This window comes from Delphinus delphis, chromosome 5 (genome assembly GCF_949987515.2).
Source record: "Delphinus delphis chromosome 5, mDelDel1.2, whole genome shotgun sequence".
NCBI classification, from domain to species: domain Eukaryota; kingdom Metazoa; phylum Chordata; class Mammalia; order Artiodactyla; family Delphinidae; genus Delphinus; species Delphinus delphis.
In genome coordinates this window covers 139084869-139112656 of record NC_082687.1, presented here as the reverse complement: position 1 = coordinate 139112656, position 27788 = coordinate 139084869, and the positions used below count along the sequence as shown (strand labels likewise).

The 27788-nt window shown below is 50.6% G+C and overlaps 2 protein-coding genes across 3 annotated transcripts in view; one reads left to right on the top strand and one right to left on the bottom strand.

Annotated features, from left to right (window-relative positions):
• PIGG (phosphatidylinositol glycan anchor biosynthesis class G (EMM blood group)) overlaps positions 1 to 4620 on the top strand; it is a 40914-nt gene extending 36294 nt beyond the window's left edge. For both annotated transcript variants that reach the window (XM_060013150.1, XM_060013149.1), the window contains one exon: positions 3279 to 4620. In XM_060013150.1, the coding sequence (XP_059869133.1) occupies positions 3279 to 3492 (214 nt within the window). In that variant the 3' untranslated portion in view covers positions 3493 to 4620. The remainder of the gene's footprint in view (positions 1 to 3278) is intronic.
• Positions 4621 to 25323: 20703 nt separating this feature from the next.
• TMEM271 (transmembrane protein 271) lies at positions 25324 to 27444 on the bottom strand. Its single transcript, XM_060011900.1, has one exon. It carries the CDS (start codon positions 27394 to 27396, stop codon positions 26299 to 26301), a length of 1098 nt encoding a protein of 365 aa, XP_059867883.1. The 5' UTR covers positions 27397 to 27444; the 3' UTR covers positions 25324 to 26298.
• Positions 27445 to 27788: the final 344 nt, after the last annotated feature.

Here is a 27788-nt window from a genome sequence, read left to right as displayed (position 1 = left end):
TGGAGCACGGGGCAGGGGGGGATGGCGCGGGGGATGGCAGAGGGGATGGCGGTGGGGAGGGGGGGTTCCCTTTGGAACAAGAGAACAGGAGATGCTGCTTCTCACTTCCAGGATCCCTGCTGGAGGGAGACAGGAGCCTGGACAGTCCTGAGGGGCTGGCCATGAGGGTGCGACTCTGTGTTGCCCTGTCCTGCCCCCATGAAGTCCAACGGTCACCAGCCCCAAAGGCTCCTTTCCCAGCAGACTGACGGGGCAGCCCACTGCTCTGTCCTGCCCAGCACATCCATCCGTCCACCCCTCCCCTGCCTGTTTACTCCACAGCATTCCCCTCCCCTCGCATGCAGTGCTTCCTTCCTTGTTTATACCCGCTCCCCTCAGAAAGGGGGCTTCGTGAGGAAGGGGCCTCCAGCTTCTACCCACACAGTGACCTCGGTGCCTGGGCCCACCTGGCAGAGTGCAGCCCAGGTGGTGTGTGGCTGCCTGATTCTGCGCTTCCCACACGGGCCCTGGCTCCCCGGTCTGTAAAACGGGCGATGGTGTCGCCGCCATGGGTTGTAGGCCCATGTGAGGTGCCGCGGGGTGTGAGGCTCCCTTAGTGCCTCTGAACTCCTAACACGCTCCCCTCCGCACCCCGGGGGGTCAGGCGGGTCAGGGAGGCCCCAGGAGGACACTTTGCAGCTGAGGGGAGGGCGAGCTTTCTGCCCCCGCCCCCCTCGGGGCCCGCACCTCCCCGCCCGAGTTAACAGCACAGGCCTCACTGTGGTGACGTCTGACCCCACACTGAACCCGCCCCCGCTTCCTCGGCCCCCTTCACGGGTCCTTCTCAGTCCCACGTGTCACCCCCAGACCAGCTCCTGAGACACAGGCCTCCGGGACCCTCTGCCTCTGCACCAAGCTCACGTCCACATCGGTGGACGGGGCGAAGGTGAGCGTCAGATTTTGGAGCAAGAAAGCAAGGGACGGCTCCCCCTGAGGAGGGTGGGCTTCTGCTCTGAGGCCGCGGCTCCCGGTGGGCTCCACCTGCTCTCCAAAGTGCCATGGCTGAGCCTTGGCTTCCCCAGCGAGAGGCTCTCTTTCCCCAGCTGCAGGCTTCCTGAGGACGAGGACTGCCTGCGTGTGGCCTCTGGGGTGTCTGTGGGCAGACTCCCCTCTGATCAGCCGCTGCCTATCTGGTCTCCCGCGAGCCGAGCGCCTCTGGCGGGAGCGGACGGACGTGGGGTCGCTGTGGGGGAGCCCAGGACGCCCTTCCAGGCTTTCGTGCTGGACGTGAGCCCACGTCAGCGCAGGATCGCTGCCGAGCTGGGGGTTCTTTCATTAGCGGATTCCTAGATGCCCCGGGGGGTGGGTTTGGTGGGGTCGAGAGGCCCAAACTGACCGACAGGTGTCTTTGCATGTCGGGGACCAAGGGGCCGTGAGCCGGTGAGGTGCGCTCACTGCTGCCCCAGAGGGCTGCCTGCCCTGGAGCACGGCTCTCTGCGTGTACCGCGTCTGCAGACCCCAGGTCTGCTGGGCAGGGGGACCCAGGCGGGTGAGGGCCAGACGGTGAGAGCCTGGGCTTCTGTGAAGAGCAGCTTCCTGGTGCTAAATTCACAGCTTGATTTTCCTGGCGCTTCTCTTCTATTGCACTTGTACTGGGGAGAAAAAAGACAGATGAAAGCATTTCTTTAAAGTGAGTTGAAGCATTTTAATCGGTTGGAGAGTGTTATATGACGTTTTCCCTAATTAAGGAATGTTTCTCCTTTATTTTAGAAAAGGTTTTTCTTCATTTTCACTCAAGTTTCACTCATTGTTTCTACTTTTTCTAGTAAAATAAGAAAACTATAACCAGATTAAAGTGGTAGAAAAAGAAAACATATTTCTAATGGCTTAAAATTTGGGCACTGGGTGGCCCGTGCCCCTCTGCTTTGGGAGCTGGCCTCCGGTCTGGAGCTCAGCAGCAGGGACAGCCGAGTGGTCCAAGCTGCAGGTCCTTCGTTCATCCCCTAGGTCGCAAATTGTCATTTGTTGAGGTTACGGGAACTGTCACCCCACTGGCTGTCGCTCTGGAAGGGACCTCAGTCAGTGTCTTCCGAGTGTGTGAAATCGAAACACAAGGAAGTGAGTGTCCTGAGCTCCCCTCCCTCACTGTCTGGTCAAGAGGGGAGTGGGGTCAGCAGGCTCCCAGCTGAGCACAGACGCCCTGATGCCCCAGGAGAGGGCAGCAGAGCCCGCGCTGAGGCCCGTCATCCACTAGGCCTTTCCCTAGGGTGCCCTTTGCTGGGTGTTGGGGGAAAGGCCCTGGGGAGGGAGGAGGCAATGCTTCGGGGCCCAGCTCTCCAGGGATCCCCTGCGGGATGGACTGGATCCCAAGTGGGACCCAAGGCGTGGGCATGAGGAGTCACTCCAGGAGCGCGTGGTCTGGTGGGGCAGCGGCGAAATGAGCCAGTCACAGCACTGCTGTGAGGGGTCAGGACGGCATCCCAGAAGAGGGCCTGCAGGTGGGCGTCGAGGCTGCGTGATGCGTCAAGAAGGAAGCAGAGCGTGCTGCCTACTGAGGGTGACGGGCAGCTGGAGAGCCCAGCAGGAAGGACGGGCACTGAAGCCCCAGTGGGGAGCCAGCTAGGGCCAGGCAAGGACACCTGCACGCGTGGCGGAGTCCCTGCGCCAGGAGGGGTTAGCAGCAGCGATGCATGTCGCGGAGACTCCGTGCGGGGTGTGAGGAGAGGCGCCAGGACCGGAATCTGGAAAGCCTGGCCCCCGAGGATCTGTGGGTTGACGAGGAGTGAAAGGTGCCTGGGTGGTGGAATTTGTCATCCCGAAATGGTCACAGTCCCCGGAAGGTGCCTTGAAGAACAGGCTAGATTTATGTAATGTGTGGGGATGGCTTGGAAACAAAGGCAGTGCGTGCATGTGGCTTGAGGGGGACTGTTCTTATTTCAGGAGTGAGCCAACGTCCCCAGACCAGACCAGACACCCCCTGGCCACCACACGTATCTCATCCTTGCGTGATTTTCTTTTCATTGTTTATATGTTATAACGTGTATAATTTTAAAATAAATAACTGTAGAATTTGGGGGTGCATTTTTCAAAACTATTTTGCAGATTGTGGTGGCCCTAAGTGACTGGAGGTGCCCGTCTGCAGCTGTCGTCTCCTCGGGCGCCACAGTGCCCACCAGACTAAGTCCCAGGAACAGGAATTACTGTAGTCAAAGTACAAATATCGATTATGTGTGTGTGTTCACGCCTCACATGAGCCAGAAGTGGCGTGTACTAACGCACCTTTCCCTTTTTATTAACAGCGGTTCGGCGCTGAGTCATGCCTGCTTCTGCTACGCACTGATTTGTTCTATTCCAGTTTCTGCATATATCATTTTTGTGACATCCCTGCGTTATCATTTATTTATATGGAGTGTGTTTTCTCCAAAACTTCTCTATGAGGGAATGCATCTACTCATCACAGCTGCTGTCTGTGTATTCTTCACAGCCATGGAGCAAACCAACACAAAGTCTTAGACTAAGTTATTAAAAAGAATATATTTTTTAAACTTTACTGTTTACTTCATGGATTTGTATAATGAAAGAAATCTGTTTAAATGCAAGATCCTTCTTAAAAAAACAAGGTGTGAATTCTATAATGTTGATAATAGTTTCCATTTCTTTGACTACCGTACTTGAATTTAGGCTAAATAGTAAGTGGTTTAAAAAGGTCATTTTGAAATACTTAGTTTGGATACGAATTGTATTCCCCTGTTGACAATCACTCCAGAAACTTCTGAACTTTTAATTTCCTCTGGATAAGTTACCCAAATATATCTGTTTAAACTGAAGAATAAAAAGTTTCCAGGTTTGTCACAGTGCACGGGAGCCTCGGAGGGCCTGGGGGCTCTGTGGGACAGGGCTCATCTGCTGCCGGGGTCCCCTCGCAGAGCTCAGGAACTACCGGGGTCCCCAGCTGCTTGGGTTTATGTGGGCTACGTCTGTCAGCATTTATGGCATTTAAAATTAAAACTAAGGCATTCAAAAATATGTATTCATTTGAAAGTAAGGTTATAAACCCATTGTGTGTTAATATAACGTTTTAAAGAAAAATATTTTTTCCAAAACAAAAATATTGAGCGAGGAGAGTGGCATTGCTTTACATTTTTGTAAATCTAATGTCTGACTTAATTGAAGGTGGTTGCATTCTGCATCTGTCTGTTGTGGTGTGTGTGTGTGGTTGCAGCAGTCGCACAGATATGTCATTGGAAAAGGGAAGAGTACTTTAATATCCTTTTCTGATCATCATGGATGTTCTTTCTTGATACTGCACTAAAATTGGACCTGTGGTAGTTTCTTAAAGGTTAGTTGGAGAAAGAAGAGATGAGCGTGTGTAAAACAGGGGAAGACCTACTCAGGTCTCACCTGAGTGAACAGACTGGCACCCATGTCCGCTGCCAGGTTTGACAAGGACTGTGGCCATGTTAGGTACTGTTGTTGGGGAAAGCTGGGTGAATTGTACGTGGGCCTCTCAGTAATATTTTTATAACTTGTGAGATTTAAACTTTTCAAAATAAAAGTTATTTTAAAAAAGAACAGATCAGTTGCATTGTGGAATCTGCAACCATATCACTGAACTTTCATGCTCTGCTTCATTAAAATCCATTGATCTGTCTTACTCCCTGAATGGATCTTTTCCGTGGGGGATCGGTCCGCTTCTGCCAGCATGTCCTAAGGGACCTGGTGCCCCTGTGCTGAGCTACGGCGGGGAGGTGCACCGTGACCACAGGCATAGCGGTTTGACCCACTGTTGTTCTTAATGTGCTTGATGCCCATCACAGGCAGCCTGTAGAGTTTATTCGAAAGAATGAACCTCTGATCGTTCTTGCTGAGGTACTAGGAATTAGAGCCTGATTTCAGCCCCTGAACAAGTATTTGCTTCCTGGGTGCCAGCACATCCTGAGCTCTGGGGAACCTTACTGAACAAAACAGGCAAAACCCTGCCCTCATGGAGCTGACGTTCTAATGGAAGAAGGCAGATAAAACTCAGATCCATTGTTCCCTGCTGAGAAGAAAATAATAAAGAGGGGAAGTGTGTAAAGAGTGGCCAAAATGCTGTTTTTAGAGAGGGTGTTCACAATCAGCTATTCTGAAGAAGCAACTTTGAGCAGAGCCCTGAACAAAGCGAGGACGAGCTACACCTAGGTCAGCACAGCCCCGCGGCAGGAAGGAGCTGAGGGAGATGGGCAAACGGAGGGAATGGAGCGGGCTGGCCAGCTGCTGCTGCAAGAGTGCCACAAAGCCAGGACAAAGGGGGACTGACCAGAGTACTGGAGGGGCACGTGCCCCAGGGGGAGCCGCTGAGGAAAGCAGGCAATGCCCTGTCTGCAAGGCCCTTTGCCTGTGACCCTCCCACCATCCTGGACTATTATTACCAGAACTAACCACAGATGAAAAACAGGTGTAGAGGCCGAAAATTCTGTTTGGGGCCACAAAGCTAGTGAATGTGTGGACAGTCTGAGCAGACACTATGAGGCTCTGCTGTGGTGAAGGACGTGGGATGAAGAGTTAAGTGCAAGAGAGCTGGTCCAGGGTCAGTGGCCCTCTGGGCTTAGTGGCCAGCGGAGGGCAGAGCAGCCACACAGCAGGAATGCAGAGGAGGAGCAACCTGGGGATGCAGGCAGTGTGTGAGAACGCTCAGGGTCACCCCCGACCTGGTGTGAGAGGAGAAGTCTCCAGACCTCGCCTCCTGGCCCTGTGTCGGAAATGGCAGCATTCCCCCACCCCAGGTGCCCATCACACCCCTCAGTGGCATATGCCACCCATCGATGCACCCCGTCACCTGGCCTCAGTCACAGGCGTCTCTCGCCTGGGTTCTGAATAGAGCAGGCCACGGTCATCTTTGAAAGTAAAAACCAGGCAACAGTGCCCTGGTCAAAACCCTTCTAGGGCTCATCTCATTCATTTAGAGCAAAACCCAAGCTCCTGGTCCTGGCCTGTGCCGCCCTGCCCTCACCTCAGCAGATGCCCTAGTCTGCAGCCTGCACCAGCTCCTTCTGCACACAAGGCAGTGCCCAGTCGTGTGTGGTACGGTTTATGGAGCTGTGCTTTCCTGCACTGTTTTCTTGACCTTGAACCTTCTTATTTCTCTTTTTGCTGCCCTCTTCCCCCTCCTCCTTTACCTTCCTAGGGCCTGCCCCACCCCACCTTTTTAAGGAAAAATAGTATTTTTTGTCATTTTTTAATTGTAAATACTTCAAACAATGAAGAAAAACACACCTATGATTGTGGATTTATGTGTTTCTTAGATCTGTTAGATTTTCTTCATATATTTTAAAACTGTTATTAGACACATATACACTGTTTGTTATATTTTCCTTATATATCTACTTTGTATCATCATGAAATATCCCTATTTATCTCCAGTAATACTCCTTGTCTTAAATTCTATTTTGTCTGATATTAATACTGCCACTCCAACTTTCTTATGATTACTGTTTGCATATATCTTTTTCCATCCTTTTAATTTCAGCCTACTGTGACTCTGTTTAAAGTGGCTCTTGTAAGCTCAAAATTTGCATCCTGATTTTTTATCCAGTCTGACAATCTCTGCCTTGTAATTGAAATATTTAGTCCATTTACATTTAATGTAATTATTGATACAATTGGATTTAGAGCTGCCATTTTTCTCTTTGTTTCATTTTTGGTCATTGTTATCATTCCTCTGTGTCTCCTTTCTTGTCTTCTTTGGGTTAATTTAATACTTTTTAGTGTTCCATTTTATCTTCACCATTGTCTTTATATTAAACTAACAGACTATCTTTTAGAATAGTTTTTGTTGTATGGAAAAATTCAGTGGAAAGTACAGAGAGTTCTCATGTCACAGTCTCCTCTCTGCACACACACACAGTTTGCTCTATTATTAACATTGTGCGTTAGTGTGGTACACTTGTTACAATTGATGAGCCAATATTGATACATTATTATTAGCTAAAGTCCATAGTTGACATTAGTGTTCACTCTTTGTCTTATATATCTACTGGTTCTGAGAAATGTATAATGACATATATCTACTGGTATATCATCATATAAAATAATTTCACTGCCCTAAGAATCCCTCGTGCTCCACACCCTCCCTGGAGCCCCTGCTCTTTTTATTGTCTCCATGGCTGGAATCATACAGTCTGTAACTTTCCCAGGTTGGCCTTTTTCACTCAGTCACATGCATGTAAGTTTCCTCCATGTCTCTTTGTGGCCTGATAGCTCATTTCCTTTTAGTGCTGAATAATATTCCACTGTTTGGATGGACCACAGTTTATCCATTCACCTACTGAAGGACTTCTTGGGTTCTTCCAAGTTTTGACAACTATGAATAAAGTTGCTATAAACATCTGTGACTGGCTAGTGTGCTCAGTGGGATTTCAGCCCCACTTGCCACACACCAAGATCTTGGGACACAGTGTAGAGCTGCATGCAGGGAACTGAGCAGAGCAGAGGGAGGTCCCTGGATATTAACTGTGCAGAGACCCCCCCCACCCAGAGCCCATGTCAGGAGGGATGAGAGCTCAAGAAGGAGGTCTGTATGAAAAGAAATCCTGGATTACTTGGAACATTTGAACACATGGAGAGAATGTTTTCACTTCTGTCAGAAGTTGGGGGTGGGGCTTCCCTGGTGGCACAGTGGTTAGGAATCCACCTGCCAATGCAGGGGACACGGGTTCGAGCCCTGGTTTGGGAAGATCCCACATGCCACAGAGCAACTAAGCCCGTGCGCCGCAACTACTGAGACTGCGCTCTAGAGCCCGCGAGCCACAACTACTGAGCCCGCGTGCCACAACTACTGAAACCCGGCGCCTAGAGCCTGTGCTCCGCAACAAGAGAAGCCACTGCAATGAGAAGCCCGCATACCACAACGAAGAGTAGCCCCCATTTGCCGCAACCGGAGAAAGCCCACGCGCAGCAACAAAGACCCAACGCAGCCAAAAATAAAAATTAATTAATTAAATACATTTATTAAAAAGAAAAAAATTAAAAGTTGGGGATGACATGGCCACAGGTTCATGGAAAACATCAGTTAGCTGTTAATTTCAACAAAAACAAGAAAGAGAATGTAGTCGCAGAACCCCATTTACCTCACCTGTGGACAATGTTTATGATCTTAATAAAGGAGAATACTGATTTGACCCCTAAAAATCCAGAAACTCTACTGGGGAGAGAAGGTTGTGTGTCAGGTGGAGGGTATAAAAAACTAGTCCCAATGTTCAATAGTAAGAAATCAGCGGGGGAAGGGATAAATTGGGAGATTGGGATTGACATATACACACTACTATGTATAAACTAGATAACTAATAAGAACCAACTGTATAGCACAGGGAATTCTACTCAATACTCTGTAATAACCTATATAGGGAAAGAATCTTAAAAAAAAGAGTGAATATATTTATATGTATAACTGATTCACTTTGTCATACACCTGAAACTAACACAACATTGTAAATCAACTATACTCCAATAAAAATTTTTAAAAAAAGACATCAGTAATCGTCTAAAATGGAAATAACCAGCACAGTAGTCATTTTTTCCATACATATGGAGGCATATTATCAAAGAAAATGGTTGCTTACAGGGGTGGAAATATGAATAGACAGATAAAACAACAGTACAATTGACTTTCAAATTAGACGTAGTATTAGCTTGACTTAAAATTGAACACTGGATTAGTATAATTTACCACAGTAACAGATTAATCCAGGAAAAAACTGTGGAAGGAAAATCAAAATGGAGTCAGTATTGCTAAGAGAGCTCTGAAATGGAGCTGGGGGCCACTGCGGGAGCTTATACGGTCCCAACCTGAATGGAATCTGACCTTTTGACCAGTTAAGCTCCCAATGAAGGCATCTGCCGGAAACTCCAGATGCTAATCTGACCCTCACCCTGATGACAGCCGTCACGTAAGGACGAATAGCTTCTTTCTTGCGTCAGAGCACAGCCTCATGGCTTTTGCTTTATCAGCCTCTGCCTCTTTCTGTTCCCTGGAACACGCTTTTGGTTTTACCTGAATCTGTGCCTCCTGAATTATAATTCTTAAGACCCCAGATAAACTCTTTCCTTAGTTGCAAGCTTATGTGGCTTTTTTTCCTCTTTGGTTGACAAAACAAATGATCATGATAATCGATGGAAAAATACATAGATAAATTCAATGCTTATTTATATTGGAAAAAAAAACCACACACACAAAAAAGCAAATCCATTCCCCCAAAAAAACTCTTAGCAAACTAAAAAGAGAAGAAACTTCCTTAATGTTAAAAAAGTTATCTACCAGAATTCCAGGCAAACCTCATATTTAATGACTTAGCTCAGAGAAAAGAAGAGGAGGCCTGTCATTCCACCTCTACTCAACTTTGTGTTGGAGATGTCCAGGAGGGAAAACTTTCCCCTTGTACCCACCTTGAGTTTTTGTGGCTGGACTAATAACATTGACACAGGGCAGATTAACAGGAGACAAAGACAGAAACTTAATTCATGAGCACAGAGGTCTCTTAGAAAGGACTTAAGAAGTGGCCAAAGCAGGCAGCTTTTAGACTTTTTAGACAAAGAAGCAATAAATTTGAGAGTCAGTGACAGGACAAAGAAATTTAGGTTTGGGTGCTTGACTAGGAAGGAATTTATGGGACTTCTCTGCTGGCACAGTGGTTAAGACTCCGTGCTCCCAATGCAGGGGGCCCGGGTTCGATCCCTGGTTAGGGAACTAGATCCCACATGCCACAACTAAGAGTTTGTGTGCCACAACTAAGACTCAACACAGCTAAATAAATAAATAAATAAAAAAGGAATGTAAGCAAAATTTGGGTTTGAGTAGTAAAGAAGTAAAGGTTTGTTTAGACAGGTTTCTCGCCCTGAATTCCCTGTCTCTGGAGATAAGGGTGTCCTTCTACGTCCAGATGCAGGGAGGGCACCTTCACATGGGAGACATTTCCTGCTTTCAGGGCACAGAGAGGAATGTCAGAGTGTCTCTCGTGTGTTGGCCACTTCCTAAGTAACTTTAATTCAAACTAACTAAAATGCCATTGAGGTACATTTTTCTACCTACCTTGGGCCCCAGCAGAGGTCTTAGCAAGAACACTTGGATCACTTGCAGAGTGTTTGGAAACCAAGGACATCATTTACGTCAACTGAAATTTTTAAATGCACAACGTGACAGCTGTGAGTTTCAGTTTTATTCAGGGACATTACTGATCACAATAGCCTAGGAGACAGTCTCTCAGGTAGCTCTGAGGAACTGCTCCGAAGAGGTAGGGGAGCAGTCAGTATATGTGGATTTTTTGGCTGGGAACTACTCCCATCGGGGAGTTTGAGCCACCCGTCTCCTCGCGTGGCCCCGCGATAAACCTTTCTCTGCTCCAAACTCCGACGTTTTGGTTGTTTGGCCTCACTGTGCGTCGGGCACGTGGACTTGTGTTCCGTAACAGTAGGTTAACAACTGCAGTGGTTAATGACCTGGCCCTTGTAGAACCAGACGGAAGACAACATTATTAGCCACAGATGATATTGGAAATGGACAAATAGTTAGAACTAAAAAGAAATTTTTGCAATGTTGTTGGTTACAAAATTAGTACACCAGGTCAGTAACAGTCTTTCCACCAGCAATAACCAAATAGAACATGAAGTTTTTAAAAAGGCAACATTTACAATAGCCACAAAAACTAAAATGCATCTCAGGGAAAATCTAACAAAAATCAGGCAAGGCAGTTACAAAGAAAAGTATTAAGCTTTATCGAAAAACATAAAAGAAGACACAGATAAGTGGAGAGATAGACCTATTCAAAGATGGAAGGACTCAAAATTACAGGATGGCATTCTGCTCAGAGTAATGTGTAAACCCATGCAATTCTAGCCCGCGCCCTGGCAAGGTAACGCAGGGCACGTGACGGTCTTATCTGAAATGCACATGGAAAGTGCCAAGAGCAACATTCTGAAGAAAGACATCGGACATGCAGTTCAATGGAGAAAAATGAATGACGTGGAAGAAAATTTGTGTAAATATAGAATATCAATACATGTGAGTGTCGGGGAGAGGGAAATTTTCCTGCCCCTTCTAGGTTCTTCCCGCTGGGCTAACAATTAAATTGACATGAGTCAAATTAACAGGAGAAAATCAAACTGTCAATGAAAAGTTAATTAGTCAATCTAAGGAAGAAATGGAAAATTTTATTTGCTCCAAATTTGAGGATTATAACCCATGAAGAGCATCTCAGAAAACTGAGAACCGTTCTGCCTGTTAGAAGTCAAGGCATAGTTACGTACGTTTCTTGAGACAGAGGGCTATACATCAAAAGATGTGTTATTGACAGTTCACATAGTCCAGATCTAAGCGGCATCGTGATGGGGCATGTGACCCCTTAGAAGATCGAGACGGAATGTTATCTTTAGGGAGTTGCCTTGTTGGCGCTGGGAGAACGTTGCTCTTTACGGTTGAGCAGGTGTTCCTGCCAATGGGGAGGTTTGCTTGACGCATAATGCGGATCCACAAAGCACGGTGAGGGCAGAGAGGAGGCCAAAGGGCAGAGGAAATTTTTTATGTTTAAATTTTTCTTGTCTTGCCATAAAATATGCGTTTTATTTCACAAAAGTTTACTAATACGTATACAGGGAGAGACCCAGGAAAACTGACCAAAATGGCCAAAGCCCTCACCTTTAATACCATCCTCAGCTAAAGACAGAAGAGGATGTTTAGGGTGGGATGAGTCAATTACGGGCGGTTACAGGAAAAGCACAGTAAACAAGGGTAAGATTGTGGCGCAGATTTAAGTCAGTGCCTTCTCCACTGTTAAGAGTTTCTAGAGGTTTGGTCACCCTCCTCTTCCTGGTACAGAGGTGAAGACGCCCTCACAAATGGAGACTTCCCTTAAAAGTGTAAATGTTTCTTACAAAAGGGAAGGAAATGCCTGCTTGGTTTTCAGAGTTTTCCCCATGTCCTGCTGTTTCTTAGAAAATAACCAGCTTAAAATAATATGCTGTGAGACACATTTTAGGGTGGCAAATTTTGTTCCCCTATGTGAGAGATGATGTTACAAACAGCCTAAAAATAATAGATTTAATAAAGGCACTGAAATAAAAAAGAAAAGGTGTGAGAAAAATTAGCTACCCATACAATAAAGATAAAATGATAAAGGAGATACATGGACAGACGACAGAGAGATACACACACACGTCTGATGACAAGTTAAAATCATAAGAGAGTAATCATAGTGAAACTGAAGAGGACCCTGTGGGGCTCCTGGACACAGAAGCCTTTCTGTGTCCCCTATTTCTTGTTTATAGGGAACAGACTCCAGCCTCCATGACCTTCCCTGAGTCCTAAATGGCAGGTCCAAATAGTTGCTAATCAGGGAAGGGAGGGGATGCAGAGACAAGGGAGGAGTGGCCAAAAAACAATAGCGCAGCCTTGGGGGAGGGTCCTGGTTCCCCTCAAGGGATACACATAACAATATCTTTGGGCCTCCCTGGTGGCACAGTGGTTAAAAATCCGCCTGCCGATGCAAGGGACATGAGTTCGAGCCCTGGTCCGGGAAGATCCCACATGCCGCAGAGCAACAAGCCTGTGCGCCACAACTACTGAGCCCTCGAGCCACAACTACTAAAGCCCAAGCGCCTAGAGCACACGCTCTGCAACACAAGAAGCCACCGCAATTAGAAGCCTGTGCACCGCAGCGAAGAGTAGCCCCCGCTTGCTGCAACCTGAGAAAGCCCACGTGCAGCAACGAAGACCCAACGCAGCCAAAAATAAAATAAATAATAATTTTTTTAAAACACCAATATCTTTGAGCTTCTTACAGAACTAAAACCCCCAACAAATGGAAGACGTCAGCATTCTTCATTCCAGAGAAGACCACCTGAGGCCAGATTAAAGGAGCGCAGGCCCTGCACACACCCTGATCCTTACCAGCAACCTGCCTTTGAACCATTATAAAACTCCTCACCAAATCCTCCCGGGTGGGGACACACAGTTTTTGAGGGGCATGAGCTCACTGTGGCCCCCTTTGCCTGGCAAAGCAATAAAGCTCTTCTTTTCTACTTCACACAAAACTCTGTCTCTGAGATTTGATTCGGCACCAGTGCACAGAGGCCAAGTTTTCGGCAACAATAGCTCAGGCTATGATCTTGGGCGGCCTTGGCCTGCAGCGACTTGAAGCAGGATTTCGATTCCTGGCCAGAGACTGAAGTCAGGCTGCGGCAGTGAGAACGCTGAATCCTAGCCACTAGACCAGTGGCCAGTGACAAGGCCCTGGCCCGTACGGCTTTGCAGAAAATGAATTTCCACAAAGAAACAGAAAGTAGTGAAATAAGTGAAGTGTTTATTAGGAGGAAAAAGAGTACGTGTGAATAGGCACACGGGGAGGCTCAGAGAGAGAGTGGCCTTCGTGGTAGTTTTTTTTGTTTTCTGGGGGTTTTTTGGGGTTTTTTTTGTTTTGTTTTGTTGGTTTTTTTTTTTTTGCAGTACACGGGCCTCTCACTGCTGTGGTCTCTCCCGTTGCGGAGCACAGGCTCCGGACGCGCAGGCTCAACAGCCATGGCCCACGGGCCCAGCCGCTCCGCGGCACGTGGGATCTTCCCGGACCGGGGCACGAACCCGTGTCCCCTGCATCGGCAGGCGGACTCTCAACCGCTGAGCCACCAGGGAAGCCCTGGGGTTTTTTTTTTTTGCGGTACGCGGGCCTCTCACTGCTGTGGCCTCTACCGTTGCGGAGCACAGGCTCCGGACGCGCAGGCTCAGTGGCCATGGCCCACGGGCCCAGCCGCTCCGCGGCATGTGGGATCTTCCCGGACCGGGGCACGAACCCGTGTCCCCTGCATCGGCAGGCGGACTCTCAACCACTGTGCTACCAGGGAAGCCCCTTCGTGGTAGTTTGAATCACTTTTATGGGGCATTTCTTCCAGGTTTCCTTTGCCTCATTTGGAGTCCGTATTTGTTTTATCTCAGGATCCTCCCATGTATGTGCATCTCTTAGCCAAGATGGATTCTAGTGAGGAGGCCTATGGGTAGGTTGACATCACTCCCTTTTTGACCTCCAAGGAGTCTTTCTGTGCGTGTGTAGTCGGGAAGGTTTCCTTGACCTCAAGAATGAGAAATACGTGGCCTCTTATCTGGGCGGGGCTCAGCTCCTCCGCCTCTGCATCCGGCAGGATCTGCCCACAGGGGACAGACTCCAGCTGCTCAGCCTGGGGCCCATCTATCTCCTGCCTCAAGGCATACGAAAATGGAGTCAGGCAACCACTGAGGACCTGGTCTCAGACACTACCTGCACCACTGAGAACGTGAACTTTCTGAACCGTATTAAACTCAAGGACACCACCAGCCGTTCTCAAGACAGTATCTGCTGGCCACTGCCAGCTGTAACCTTATGATCTCAAGGTCTCCCCTTCTAACTATGCAAACATTTCGGACTCCAATCAATCCTTGCTTAACTAGCATCCTTACTTCTTGCCAGCTCCAGTTATATTCTTGAGAAAAAACTCATTTAACTAACTGTAACCTTGCTGATTTTGCCTTCATACGCATCCCCCGTTTTGTAGTCTCGCAGAACACAATGCAAGTAATCTTGAATTTGTGTCTCCTAACACCTAACAAACCCCAAATAAACACCTTTTTATTTTAATCAGGTCTCACCTCAGATTCTAAAATGTTGGTTAACACATACATTTATATCTAATAATAAAGGAGAAAGTGAGATCTCTACCTTAAATTATAAACAAAGATAACTTCCCAGATGGATTAAAGGCCTTATTGGGGAGAGGGAACTTTCTCACTCTATCCCTCGTGAGTTCTTGTGGCTGGACTAGTAATAAAACTGACTCAAGACAGATTAACAGGAGAAAAAGAAACAAAATTTAATACATGTGCACAGAGGTCTCATAGAAATAGTACCTAAGAAGTGGCCAAAGTAGGCAGGTTTTATACTTTTTAGACAAAGAAACTATAAATTTTGTGAAGGATTGAGAGGACAAAAAAACTTAGGCTTTAGTGCTCAATTAGTGAAGAATCTGCTTTAAGCAGAGTCTGGGCTTGGGGAATAAATTTTAAAAGTAACAAGGTTTGTTTAGACGGGCTTCTCAGTCCTAATGCCCTGTCCCTGGAGATAAGGGTGTCCTTCTATGTCCAGATGCAGGGAGGGCACCTTCACATGGGAGACTTATTTCCTGCTTTCAGGGCACATTGAGGACGTTCGGAGTGTCCCTTTTGCATTGGCCATTTCTTAAGTAACTTTAATTCTAAATAATCCACATGCCATTAAGGCACATTTTGGGGCAGCCTACCCTGGGCCCCAACAACTTAAATATAAAAGCAAAACTGTAAAACTTTTACAAGAAAAGGAAAAATATCTTTAAAACATCAGGATAGGGACTTCCCTGGTGGTCCAGTGGTCAAGAATCTGCTTTCCAATGCAGGGGCCACGGGTTGATCCCTGGTCAGGGAACTGAGATCCCACATGCCGCGGGGCAACTGAGACAGCGCACCGCAACTACGCCCGCACACCGCAACTACTTAGCCCGCGCACTACAACTAGAGAGAAGCCCGAGCCCTGCAACGAAGAGTCTGGGGGGCCAAAAAAAACAAAAAAATCCCAAAACAACAAGCCACCGGGATAGGGAGAATTTCTTAAGCGAGAAACGAGAAGACAAGCGTCGACTTACAGAAAAGTGCACAACATATGTGTTGTGAGCTTAAGTTTTATTCAGGGACCTTACGGAGGACAGCGGCCTGGGAGACAGCCACTCAGTAGCTCTGAGAGACTGCTCTGAAGGGGTCAGGGGAGAAGCCTAGTTTATATATCATCTTTGGCCTGGGAACACGCGCAGTAAAGCTTACATCCTGGTAAAAGACTACTGCTATTCACAAAGAACAGGCATCTCAAGTTAAAGGTTTCAGTGCTTTTCTATGTAGGGGAAGATGCAAGAGCCTGGCTTCATTAAAATTCTTCCTGAGACATGCACCTTATGATCTAAGGAGACTGCTTGTCCAAAGCACAGATCGCCCATCCTGCTTTCTTCCTAAATTCCTCTCAGGGTGCGTGTCGGTCAACACTGCAGCGGCTGATGACTTAATCTGAGTTTTCTTTATTTATCACAAGCCATATAGGAAAGGATTGATAAATGTGATTTACTTTTTGACAAATGACACCCCGAACAAACGAAAAGGCAACTCAGCTCTGGGATAAGGAGTATGTACCCAGCGTATGTGTCTAGAAATCAATCAGTAAAAAGACAAGCAATTTTTTTTCATGCTAGAGAATAAGAATGTAGGAGTTACAGAGCAGTCAATACCTCACTAGTAACTGTGGAAATGCAGGTGAAAACTGTGAGATACCATTTCACAGCAACTAACAAGAGGAAACACGAGGGTCTCTGAGGGAGGTTCAGGAGACGACCCTGAGCTGCAGGGCGGGCAGGCCCTACACGCGCCTACCCAGAGCCCCCATGGTGCAGCTCCTGGGAGGGCAGAAAGGCACAGGCCCCAGGAACACACCTGAGTGTGGGGCTTAGAGAAGCCTTCCCTGGGAATGAGACAGGTGAGGGGTTTTGTGCAGCACGGATTGTAAGGGGAAAAAGGAAATCCCCTAGGAGTGACTCAGTGGGGAAATGGCAAATGAGCTCAGGGTTGGCTACACGATCGGACACAGCACAGCAGTTAGAATACGGGAACGAGAATTCCAGTAAGACCACAAACAAATCTCAAAGACATGATGTTGAGGTTAACACACTACGTGTCCTGCGATATTATCATTTACAAAATGTGCATGTGATGAAAATGTGTTTCGCAGATATATTTGCTCTTCACCCACAGTTCCTGGCTTCCAGTTCCCAAAACCCTTGGAATTTTCATATCGATGAGAGCAACGGGAGTATCCTTTGTTACAATATTTGGCCTCTTGTCTTCAGTTTCTGGAAGTGTTTCACGGCCATGAAGGTGAAGCGGCTGTCCTGTTATCTGTAACAAGCCCTTTCTATCACAATTGGGTTTATGTTAATGAGGTGACTTTTGTATCCCAGCCCAGGATGGGGGCTGGTTGCCAGGAGAACCAGCCAGGTGATTAGGGGGCTGGAACTTTCAGTCCCACCCCCTCATTTCTGGGGAGGGGAGGGGAGGGGCTGAGGTTGAGTCAATCACTCTTGGCCAATGACTTAGTCAATCATGACTATGTTTAATGAAGCCTCCATAAAAACCAAAAAAAGGAGTTCTTTTTGACCCTTTTTGGAGAGTTTCCATGTCAGGGAACCAGGAAGGTTCCTGGTGCCACCGTGCTGGGCCCCCAGCTCCACAAAGACAGAAGCGCCTCTGTTCAGGACCTGGCCCTGTGTGTCTCTTCATCTGGTTGTTGATTCATATCCTTTAATATCCTTTAATAATAAATCGTTAAACTACTGAGTAAACATAAGGTTTTCCTGAGTTCTCTGAGCCATTCTAGCAAATTAATGGAACGACCAGAGGAGGGACTCATGGGAACCTCTGATGGATAGTCAGTCGGTCAGAGGTACAACCTGGACTTGTGTTTGGTGTCTGAAGTGGAGGGCAAAATCAGACTCTACCTCGGGGTTGATAGTGTCAGAATTGAGTGGAATTCTCAGATTCCACGCTGGCATCAAGAACTGCTTGGTGTGAAGAAGCCTCCACACACAGTCTTTGAAATTGGGTCCAGGAACTCTTCTCAGTATGACACCATTATGTAAAGTTTAAAAACGTGCACCCCAATGTTCACTGCAGCACTATTTACAGTAGCCAAGACACGGAAGCAACCTAAATGTCCGTCGACAGAGGAATGGATAAAGAAGATGTAGTACTATATACAATGGAATATCACTCAGCCATAAAATAGAACGAAATAATGCCATCTGCAGCAACACGGTTGGACCTAGAGATTCTCATACTAAGTGAAGTACGTCAGAAAGAGAGAGACAAATACTCTATGATATCACTTATATGTGGAATCTAAAATATGACACAAATGAACTCATTTACAAAGCAGAAACATACTCACAGACATAGAGAACAGACTTATGGTTGCCAAGGGGGAGGGAGTGGGAGTTTGGGATGAGCAGATGCAAACTAGTATATACAGGATGGGTAAGCAAGGTCCCACTGTAGAGCACAGGGAACTATATTCAATATCCTGTGATAAACCATAATGGAAAAGAATATCAAAAAATGTATATATATGTATAACTGAATCACTTTGCTGTACAGCAGAAATTAACACAACATTGTAAATCAACTATAGTTCAATTAAAAAAAAATTCAAAGCCGCACTATATAATATGCACAGACACACACTTTTGTTGTGGAAGCACGAAAACACCCCGGGCATGACCCACAACCAACAAGAGGTGAGTGGTGACCCAGAGGATAAGGGGGACACCCTGGCTGCCCATGTACCACTTTACATCTTTAGAAATAGAAGAGAAATGGGGACCAAGTATGGGGAATGACATTTTAGACTGTTAAGAGTTTTCTGTTTTATTTATTTATTTATTTTTTTGTGATACGCGGGCCTCTCACTGTTGTGGCCTCTCCCGTTGCGGAGCACAGGCTCCGGATGCGCAGGCTCAGAAGCCGTGGCTCATGGGCCCAGCCGCTCCGCGGCATGTGGGATCCTCCTGGACCAGGGCATGAACCCGTGTCCCCTGCATCGGCAGGCGGACTCTCAACCACTGCGCCACCAGGGAAGCCCTTCTGTTTTATTTTTGATGCAATGTAAACTGAATCTAAACAGTGGATATGCGTGTATTATATTACCTGAGGTACATTGTGTTTAACATTTTTACTGATCAAAATAGAGGAAGCGTGTGGGGAGGAGACTGTCCGAAGTTAGGCTGGTCAGCAGCCACTAGCCACGGCAGCTCTTGAGTCTTTGAAACGTGGCCGGTCCAAATTGAGATGTGCCTTATGTGTAAAGTACAACCAGATTTGTGCACTTAGTATGGAAAAAAAAGAATATTAAAGTCTCTTTACCCCCCAAGAGTGAGCACATGCACTTGCACCAGGGCAAGCGGCAGGGCGGGAGCGCGCAGCTCCCTCCGGAATTCCCGGCATCTGGCCCAGTGGGTAGCTGTTGAATGAACACTGGGATGAATTAGCAGAGGCTGAGCTGAGGGCTTGGTGACGGGCGTAGGGATGGAGTCCCTCAACCAGGAAGAGGGAGATGCTGAGTTTTGGCAAAAGGCTGAGTTTAGGGTCCTGAGGGACCCTTGTGGGAAGCAGTCAGCCATGAGAGCAGGCTGCGGACGTGCCAGGCATGCCACTGCCCGAGGGGACTGTCCCTGCTTGTTCCCCTCCTTGTTCCATTCCATGGGAGATAAATCACCAGGGCCCAGAGATCAGAAAGAGTGTAAACTGAGACAAGCAAAGCTGTCTCCCCCCAGCACGTGCAGGTTATTTTTGATGATTCTGGGTTTATGGGTTTCCTCCCAGGGAAGTTAACCCTGAGCCGAGACAGCCATTAGATGATGTAAGGCACCGTCTGGCAACCTTCCCTTTTCTAGTCTGTGTAATCTGCGGCTGTCGTGCAATCCAATCTGCCTGCAGCCAGCAGTTGTCTTGGTCCTCTGACCCCATTCGTCGGCGCTGCTTCCGTTCCTGAGCCCTTCCCTTCTGGCTCTGGGCGGTTTGGTCTTCTTCGTCTGGCTGGTCCGCGGCAGACCCTGAAGGGGGCAGTGAGAAGGCCGGTGGCTGAAGGCACAGGGGTCTGGAGGGAGCTGGAGATTGTCACACCGCCCGCCCCACACCTGGGCCCACAAATGCCCACAAACACCACTTGGGAACAGAACCTTGGCCCTGCTTGTGGCTGCAGCCGGCAAGGGGCCCAGGCACCAGGCAGCACTGGGCTCAGACCGCTGCTCTCACACCAGCTCCATCCCGGGCACACAGCACGTTCCCTCAGCTTCGGTTTTCCCACCCGTAAAGTGCCGTTTCCAGGATTAGGGGAGGCAGTGGCTGCAAAGTGCTTGCCACAGGGGGCCTGGCCCATGGTGAGCCCTCAAGACAGTTAGCCGTTGATCAGGGGCTGCCTGTGTTGACAGAGATGGCGGCGGGTGTGGGCCCCCGGGGGCTGGCACGCAGGCTCCGTCAAGGCTAGTTGCGCGGGCAGGTGAGGGCCAGGTCTCCGGCAGCCCCTGGAGCTTTTCCCAGCCTCCAGGAAGGGATGGGGATGGCAAGAGGTGAGGGAGGTGGGAGGGGGGCAGAGCTCACAGCTGTGGGCGGCTCCACTGGGCAGGGGCAGGGGGCACTGCCTCAAGGGCCAGTGGAGCAGGTGGTCCAGCAGGTGCACCTGAGGGGCGCTCCCAGCAAAGGCTACGTCCCAGCGGGGCCATGACATGGGGCGGGGACAAGGGTCCAGGGATGGGCAGAGGCGCTGAGGGGACTGTGGGAACCAAGGCTGGCAGGTGAAAGAGCAGGTGGGGAGAAAGCCCTTAAAATGAGCAACACCGAGGCCGCAGCAGGGTCCCACGCTGCCCCAGGCAGAGAGGCCTGGAGATGGGAGAGCCCCCTTTCAGAGCAGCCTGGGGCCGGGAGCACACAGTCCGTGGCCTTTCACCTCAACACGAGTGGAGTATCCCAGCAGGAGGAGAGCCTCTGACACCAAGGCCACCCACGCCCCGACCTGCCAAGAAGAGGAGGGTGATCCATTCCAGGCTGGATTCACCAAATATCGCAGTCTCCGGGGCTCGTATCTGAAAATGTTTGCAAATACACCAAATGGAACTTATTTTCAGAAAGTTTTTCGCCTCGGGGGATTAATTTTACTCTTTCAGCTTCTTTTAGAATGTTCATCTGAGGGCTGACAAGGGCTCCACCAGCTTCATGCCTGTGCCCCGGTTCAGGGGAGGGGTGCCTGTCCCCAGGGGTCCTCAGAGCTGGCCCCAGGTAGGAAGGAAGGAGCAAACCACTCAGCCTCGACGGAGTTCTCTATTGGATTCAATATAGTTCAACACTGTCCTCCCCAAATTCTTGTTCACCCAGAACATGGCCTTACCTGGAAATAGGGTCTGCGGGACCTAAAGCCAACGGTGTCCTTCTAAGAGGCAGAGAAGGACACACAGAGGTGGAGGCCACCAAAGGCTGGCAGAGATAGCGGTGAGTCCACAGGCCCAGGCACGCCTAGGACTGCCAGCGCCCAGGAGCCTGGAGGGGGGCACAGAATGGATTCTTCCTCAGAGCTTCCAGAAGGAGCCAACCCTGCCGACCCCTGACCCCAGACTTATGGCCTCCAGACTGTGAGAGAATAAATACTTGCTGTTTTAATCCACGTGGTTTGTGAAGCCTTGTGACAGCAGCCCCAGGAAACTAAGATAAGCTCCTAAAACGTCCAGGCGCCCAAGGCAGCACAGACCCCTGAGAAGGTCCAGGCCCACATCCTCGCGCCCCTTTCTCTCCTGTCTGACTCAGCGACGCCTCTCCGTTAGCTTCCCCAAGGAAGCGCACCAGCCTCGGTCGCCACACCTACTTCGGTCCCACCAGACAGGAGCCCCCTGTGGCCCACAGAGAAGGTTGAAGGGTCAGGCTGGGCCAGGTCCACGAGGGTTTACTTTTCTTCAGAAAAGGCAGTTCTTGAAAGTTTCTGGGTAGGACAGCACGATCTGACACACGTTTTAGGAGAAAGTTGTATCAGGAGTGGAGCTGAGAAAGGGCTCAGGCTGGCAGTGTAGGAATAGTGGAAGGGCATGGCAGGCAGGAATAGCGGAAGGGCATGGCCAAAGCCAGCCTGGGGTCAGGGAGAAAGGCACCCCTCCAGGTGCCAGAGCCGTCCCCATTCCCCGCACCCCCCGGGAGCTCCTGCCCTTGGTGCAGCCCAAGTGGTCGTGACCGCGCAGTCTGCTCGCTCAGGACAAGCGCCGCACAGAGACAGGAAGGAAACGATCATTTTGCGGAACGTGTTGTGCTTTAACACAGACCTCACTGACCCTAAAGTAATGGGATTTCTATTGACATTCTGTTGGGGATCAATACTAGATAAAAAGGTAAAGTGGAGATCTTGGCTTCTCTACATGAAACTCACATGCAGCTTCTCTAGATGAAACAGCAACAGGAACCACCAGGCTTTCTCCCACCTCCCCAGTGAGTCCTTAGAATTCAAACTGGGGACATAATGATGTACGGACACTGTTTTCAAAAGTTACATTTTCTTTCCATTTTGGTGGGGTTTTTCCTGTCAATCACTAGGCTGAAAAGTAGCAAATTAAGCAAAGCTATTGGATCATCTAGAAAATAAACCAATGGACATTAGGCTGCTGCCTCTGTCTCCTATAGAAACAGGTACACAGGCATATAAAGACTTTCTACTTATTCGTATGCCAGAATTCATTTTTCTTCGTCTCTCATTTATTAATTTTCATGCATATCTCGGTGAGAAAACAGTGCTTTGGGGCAATAACAACACTGAGGGCTTGCGTGCAGCCCTCCCCCGGCCCGGAGGTCACCCAGAGGTCAGTGCCCACCAAGCCCAGCAGTGTCTCTGCAACACTGCCGCCTGGGAGCCTGGGAACTCAGCCTGCCCCCAGCCTCCCTGACCCCGGCGTAGCCCTGCTGTGGCTGGCTGTGCTGTGCTGGCTTCTGGGTGAGGAGCCGTCCCACCAGCTTGCCACTCCTGGACGTGACGGAGCGTGCAGGTCTATGTCGTGCCACTCAGCACCCACAGGTGCCCTCCAAGCGCTGCTCCCATGATGCCTTGTCAAGGGAAGCAGCAGCCCACGGCCAGGCCACTCCACCCGCCACGTTGCACCTGGCCTCCTGGGTGCCCCAGGCAGGGCCACTGGCCTGGCCCTCAGACCTCGCCGGGGAGGCTGTGTGTGTGTGTGTGTGTGTGTGTGTGTGTGTTCATACACCGGTGCATGTGCTTGCAAAGCAGTGTATGTGCGGGAGTATGAACACACGCATGCATGTGCACACGTGTGCGGTTGTGGGCTTTCCTATGCGTGTGCACTCACGTGACGTGTGTGCGCGCTATGTGCATGCATGCATCGCACATAGCTGTGCATGTGTGTGCGTTCATATGTGCGCGTACACACGTATGTGTGTGCCTCTGTGCACGTCGGAGGTTCCCACCTGCTCGGTGTCACGACACCAGCCAAGAGTAAAAACATTGCTCACCAGCAGTTTCATCTTCACCACAAACACCATCTGCCTGATTTTTTTAATTAAATGATTGTTTAATTGAATATCAGTCAAAACTTCAGTTTTGCGGTTGCGATTTGTGTTGCCGAGAGCACGTGCTCTGCCTGAGGAGGCAGTAAACCCAGGCACTCCGGGATCACTGGTTCATCAGTCTCAAGAAAACACGGCTTGTTTGGTGACTGTGTCATGTGTGTGTTAATTAAATTATTCTTTTAAATGTAAACAACCTTTATGTTTAAAATAGTAACTTACAAACTCAGCATTAAGTGATGTAAAAACACTAAAATGTGTTTAGTTTAATTTTGGTATTTCACCACGCTAATAAACTCTTGGTCTGGCCTCCAGCAGGCCAAGAGTTTATTATAATTCTGAGAAATAGAATAAGACCCATATTTCAAGAAAGCGCCAAGGACTGGCACTATTTTCCAAGGAGCATAAAGAATCAACTCTAAACGACTAACTTAAACTCTCTAAAAGGAGAACAAGCGTGAATGAGACGGGCTTGCGCGGTGGTAACGTTCCAGGGCGCTGGAGCCATCACGGGAAGTTTGTCCCAATTAGAAGGAGCTGGGCAGCTTCACGATTCTCCACTCGTTTCCCCGAGTACTGGTCTTTGGAACAATTTGAGTGTAGGGACATTTGAGATTTTCTTTCCTCTAGTAAACTTTAAAAATTAAAACCCTGGTATCCCACATCATTATATCAGCTTCTATAACGTGGACTTAACCATATTCATGGAGTTAGAAACACATCTTTAAAAATTCCATCTGGCTTCTTGGTCAAACGTACATTTGACAGGGGAGAAGCCGCTGTCTGCACCCCCAGATGCTCTCTGCTGTCCCGCCCCGTTCTGCCTTCTGCTCTATCCCAAGGAAAGTTTGATACTTGGTTTTGCTTGCAAATTTGAAAGATTCATAAGGCATCTAACGTTTTCAGCTGCACAGACCGTGTAAGACAGAACCTCAGAAAACAGGAAGGATGCGGGAGGGTCTGACATCTGATGTCTGTGCTGCACACGTATTTGCTCCGTGCCGGGGGTCCCTGCCCAGCTGCCTTCCGCAAGAGCCCACCGTGTGCCCCGCCAATGGGCACACTCTGGCCAGGCTGCCCCCTTGTGCAGTTCTGGAAGGTAAGCCTTGCAGCTGCCAGTGAGGGCTCTGCTCCAGGACAGAGCAGCAGCCTCGCTCAGGGGGCAGGGAACGCCTGGTGCCGTATTGATCTGGCTTAGGTAGATGGGCTAAGTATTTTACAAGTCACTTTTGCTGCCACTTATCGCTTTTTCTACTTACGTTGATGGCCAGTGGGCCGGGGGTGGGGGGGCAGGGGGCCCCAGGCCTTAAGGACCGGCAGTGGGACTAGTTGGGCTGGGCCCTCAGCCTGGCTGAACGAGGCCCAATATGGACCATTATCTGAAGAGGTCTGTGGATGAGGACCTAGTAGATTGGCTTTGAATGATTCTTTTTCCTCGGGGGGCATCAGCATAACAAGGAGAAGACACTGCCCATGGCCTCTCCGATCAGAATCCCCAGGTTGCAAAGTAATTGTCCAAGCATCAGCACGACGGCTTTGCCACCTCCACTGAATGGTGACAGGTCTGCGCTTCTGCGGTAGAAAGAGGGCCTCCTCTCTCTAGCAGTTTCCTTTGCCGCTGGGCAGTCTGGCCAGGTCCCGGCTGGACGTGGGCCTCGGTCACCTGGGTGCATGGGAACTCGAGCTGCAGGCAGTGCACCTGGGAGCTTAGGAGAGGTCTCACCCCAGAGCCCGCACCTGGAAGCTACATTAACGCGAAATGTGGCTACTTTTTCACAGTTAGAAGTGGACCCCTGTGCACTCTAGAGAGATCACGCGTTATTTCCGTAGCTTTCGTCACCTCAGGCGTCTTGTGCTGTGCTCACCCTAGCAGCGCACAGTGTATCCTCAACTCCTCCTGCAGGAGGCATACACCATTTGGGTCAAGGTGGGGCTCTGCTTAGAGCACGTTCAGAATTAGCGGCACACCTGCCTGCCACCACAGTTCCAGCACATGGGAGTCGGCTCACCTTTTCCCAAGATTCAGAGCCTGCCTGGCTCCCAGTCAGCCTGCAAGACTGGGTGGAAACACACTTCACCATCATCTGGACGCATTTCATATCGCATGTGTAAACACGCACACACATGCATATCCTAATGATTTGAAAGTATGACCTTCACATCAATTAAGGCTATTTAAGGGGTATATTTCAAATGAAATGCTATAATATTCAAAATCACCAGATTAATGAGTTAATCAACAGGATAATAATCTTTGCCAGAAAAACTATGACTGTGATTTTCCAGAATAGGATCGGATTGTTCATATGTATTAACCAAAATAAGGTCAGCTTTGCTGTAAAAACCCCATCGCCAGTTTCCAGAAAAAGAAATGTATGGGACCTGATACACACACAGAAATTTAGCCTCAGAAAGAGGCTGGATTTAGTCAACCAACTAGCATAATACAACTGTTCAAACTCAACATTCGTCTGACCAAATTCAATCATTTCCCCCCAAAACGGATTTGTGTCGACATCCTCCAACCCAATTTGATGAACATCTCCAATAACATGGCAATCATTTAATAAAGGAACGCACCAATTTTAAATTGCAATAAATTTACCAAACATTTTCACTGTTTATGGAGAGCTTTACAGTAAGAAAGTGTCAACAAAAGCAGGCACATCCGTGTACAAAGTGTTGCTGTTGGTGCTTCTTCACTTCCATTCCTGAAGGACCAGCTGCTCTGCCTTTCTGTCCTCTCAGCGAGCGTTCTTCCGGCCGCGAAATCACCCTCTGGGTGAACTCTCACTCGGGTCTCGGAGGGCGCCCAGGGAACGCGCCCAGGGAACGCGCCCAGGGAACGGACTTGCCAAAGAGAAGTGCGGTGGGGCGAGCCAACCCCAAAACATTTATTGTAAACTTTAAAATGGAGTCCGGATACGAACAGACACAGAAAAGAAGAGAAACCTCCCAGACACAGAAATAATCATACTGGAGGGCCAGTCTCGTGGCGGGGGGGGGCCCCAAGAGGCGCTGGGCCAGACCGCCCCTGAAGATGCGTCGCCACGGAGAGGCCTGGCTTTGCGCCCCGCCAGCCCCCGACCTCCCTCGCTGCGGTGGCGGGTAGGGAGGCGGCCGCAGTACATCCGGATCGGCCCGGGGTCTCAGGAGGCCCGGCTCGGCTCCCAGGGGCGCGCCGCCTCGCAGGGCGGCCGGCAGCAGTAGGGGTAAGAGGCGTTGAGGTCGGGGTCCGAGGGCGCGTACCCCGGCAGCTCCACAGACGGGTGCCCCCCGCAGCACACCTCCACGCCCGCCTCGTCAAACGCGTGGAAGACGCCCACGTTGATGTAGGAGACCGCGTGGTGCGCCGCGAAGCCCGCGCAGTCCCCCGGGGCGGCGAAGTCCGACTCCTCCGGGGACAGGATGGAAGCCTCGCTCGGCCGCTGCTGCAGCCTCCGCCCCCGCCGACCCCGTCGGCCCCGCCGCGCCCGGGAGGCTGGCGGCTGCGCACGGAACCCCGGGCCGCCGCGGGGCCGCGCCAGGGCCCGGCCTCCCTTCCGCCGGCCGCGCCGGCCGCGCCGGGCCTGCGAGGACTTGTAGTTCTTGACCAGCAGGAGGCTGAGCAGGCCCAGGAGGCACTCGAGCGAGTTGAAGACGGTGGAAAGCACCAGGCCGCGCTGGTAGTCCTTCAGCTGGCGGCACTTGGCGGACGTGGCGCTGTCCAGGGTGCTGCGGCCGCGCGGCGCGCCGGGGGCCGGGCCGGGGGCCGCGGCCGGCGCGCGCGGGGGCAGGCAGTAGTGGGAGTACTTGCGTTCCACTAGGGACACGGTGTCGCCGTCGATCACGGCGCCCGCGAAGGCGCTGAGGACCCCGAGCATGAAGACGAGAACGCCCAGCAGGAGCAGGTTCTGGCTGTTCACCCGCCCCGAGGGCCCGGCTGCGCTCCCCGGCTCGCCCGGCGCAGCCTCCGGAGCCCCTGCTGGGGCCGCGGGGCCCCCGAGCGCCGGGCCCGGCCCCGGCCCCGCGAGGGCGGCGTCCCGGGGCCCGCAGCAGAGCAGGGCGGCGCCGAGCAGCGAGAGGCCGGCGGCCAGCAGCAGCCCCGAGTAGAAGGCGCCGGCGGCCGCCCCCAGCCTGAACGGCTCCCCGCGCAGCTCCGAGCCCAGCGAGAAGCACTTGAGGCCGACGGCGGCGGCACTGAGCGCGCAGGCGAGCAGGAGGCAGGAGGAGAGCGCGGCGCAGGCCCCGCGGATGCTCCACTTCATCCTCCGCGCCCGAGCCGGCCCGCACCCCGCGCGCCCGCCGCCGCCCGCCGCCGCCCCCGCCGCCTGCGCCTCCTCCCGGCGCCGCGCGGCCGGACCGCCGGCCTCCTCCTCATCCTCCCGCGTCCTCCCGGGCCCGCGCCGCCGCCGCCGCCGCCGCCGCCGCCGGAGCCCGCATCCTCCGCCTCCCGCCGCCGCCGCGGCCCCGCGCAGGGAACCGATGCGACGCGGAGGACCGCAGGACGCGCGCGCCCACTCCCCAGCCCGCGGCGCCCCTCCCAGGACGTTCAGCTCCCCCACCACCACCCGCGGCCCGGCGCGCCAGGCCCAGGCGCCGCCCTCCCCCCTTCCCCCCAACCCCCGTAGCCCCTAGGACACCCCTCTGCCGCCTCCCC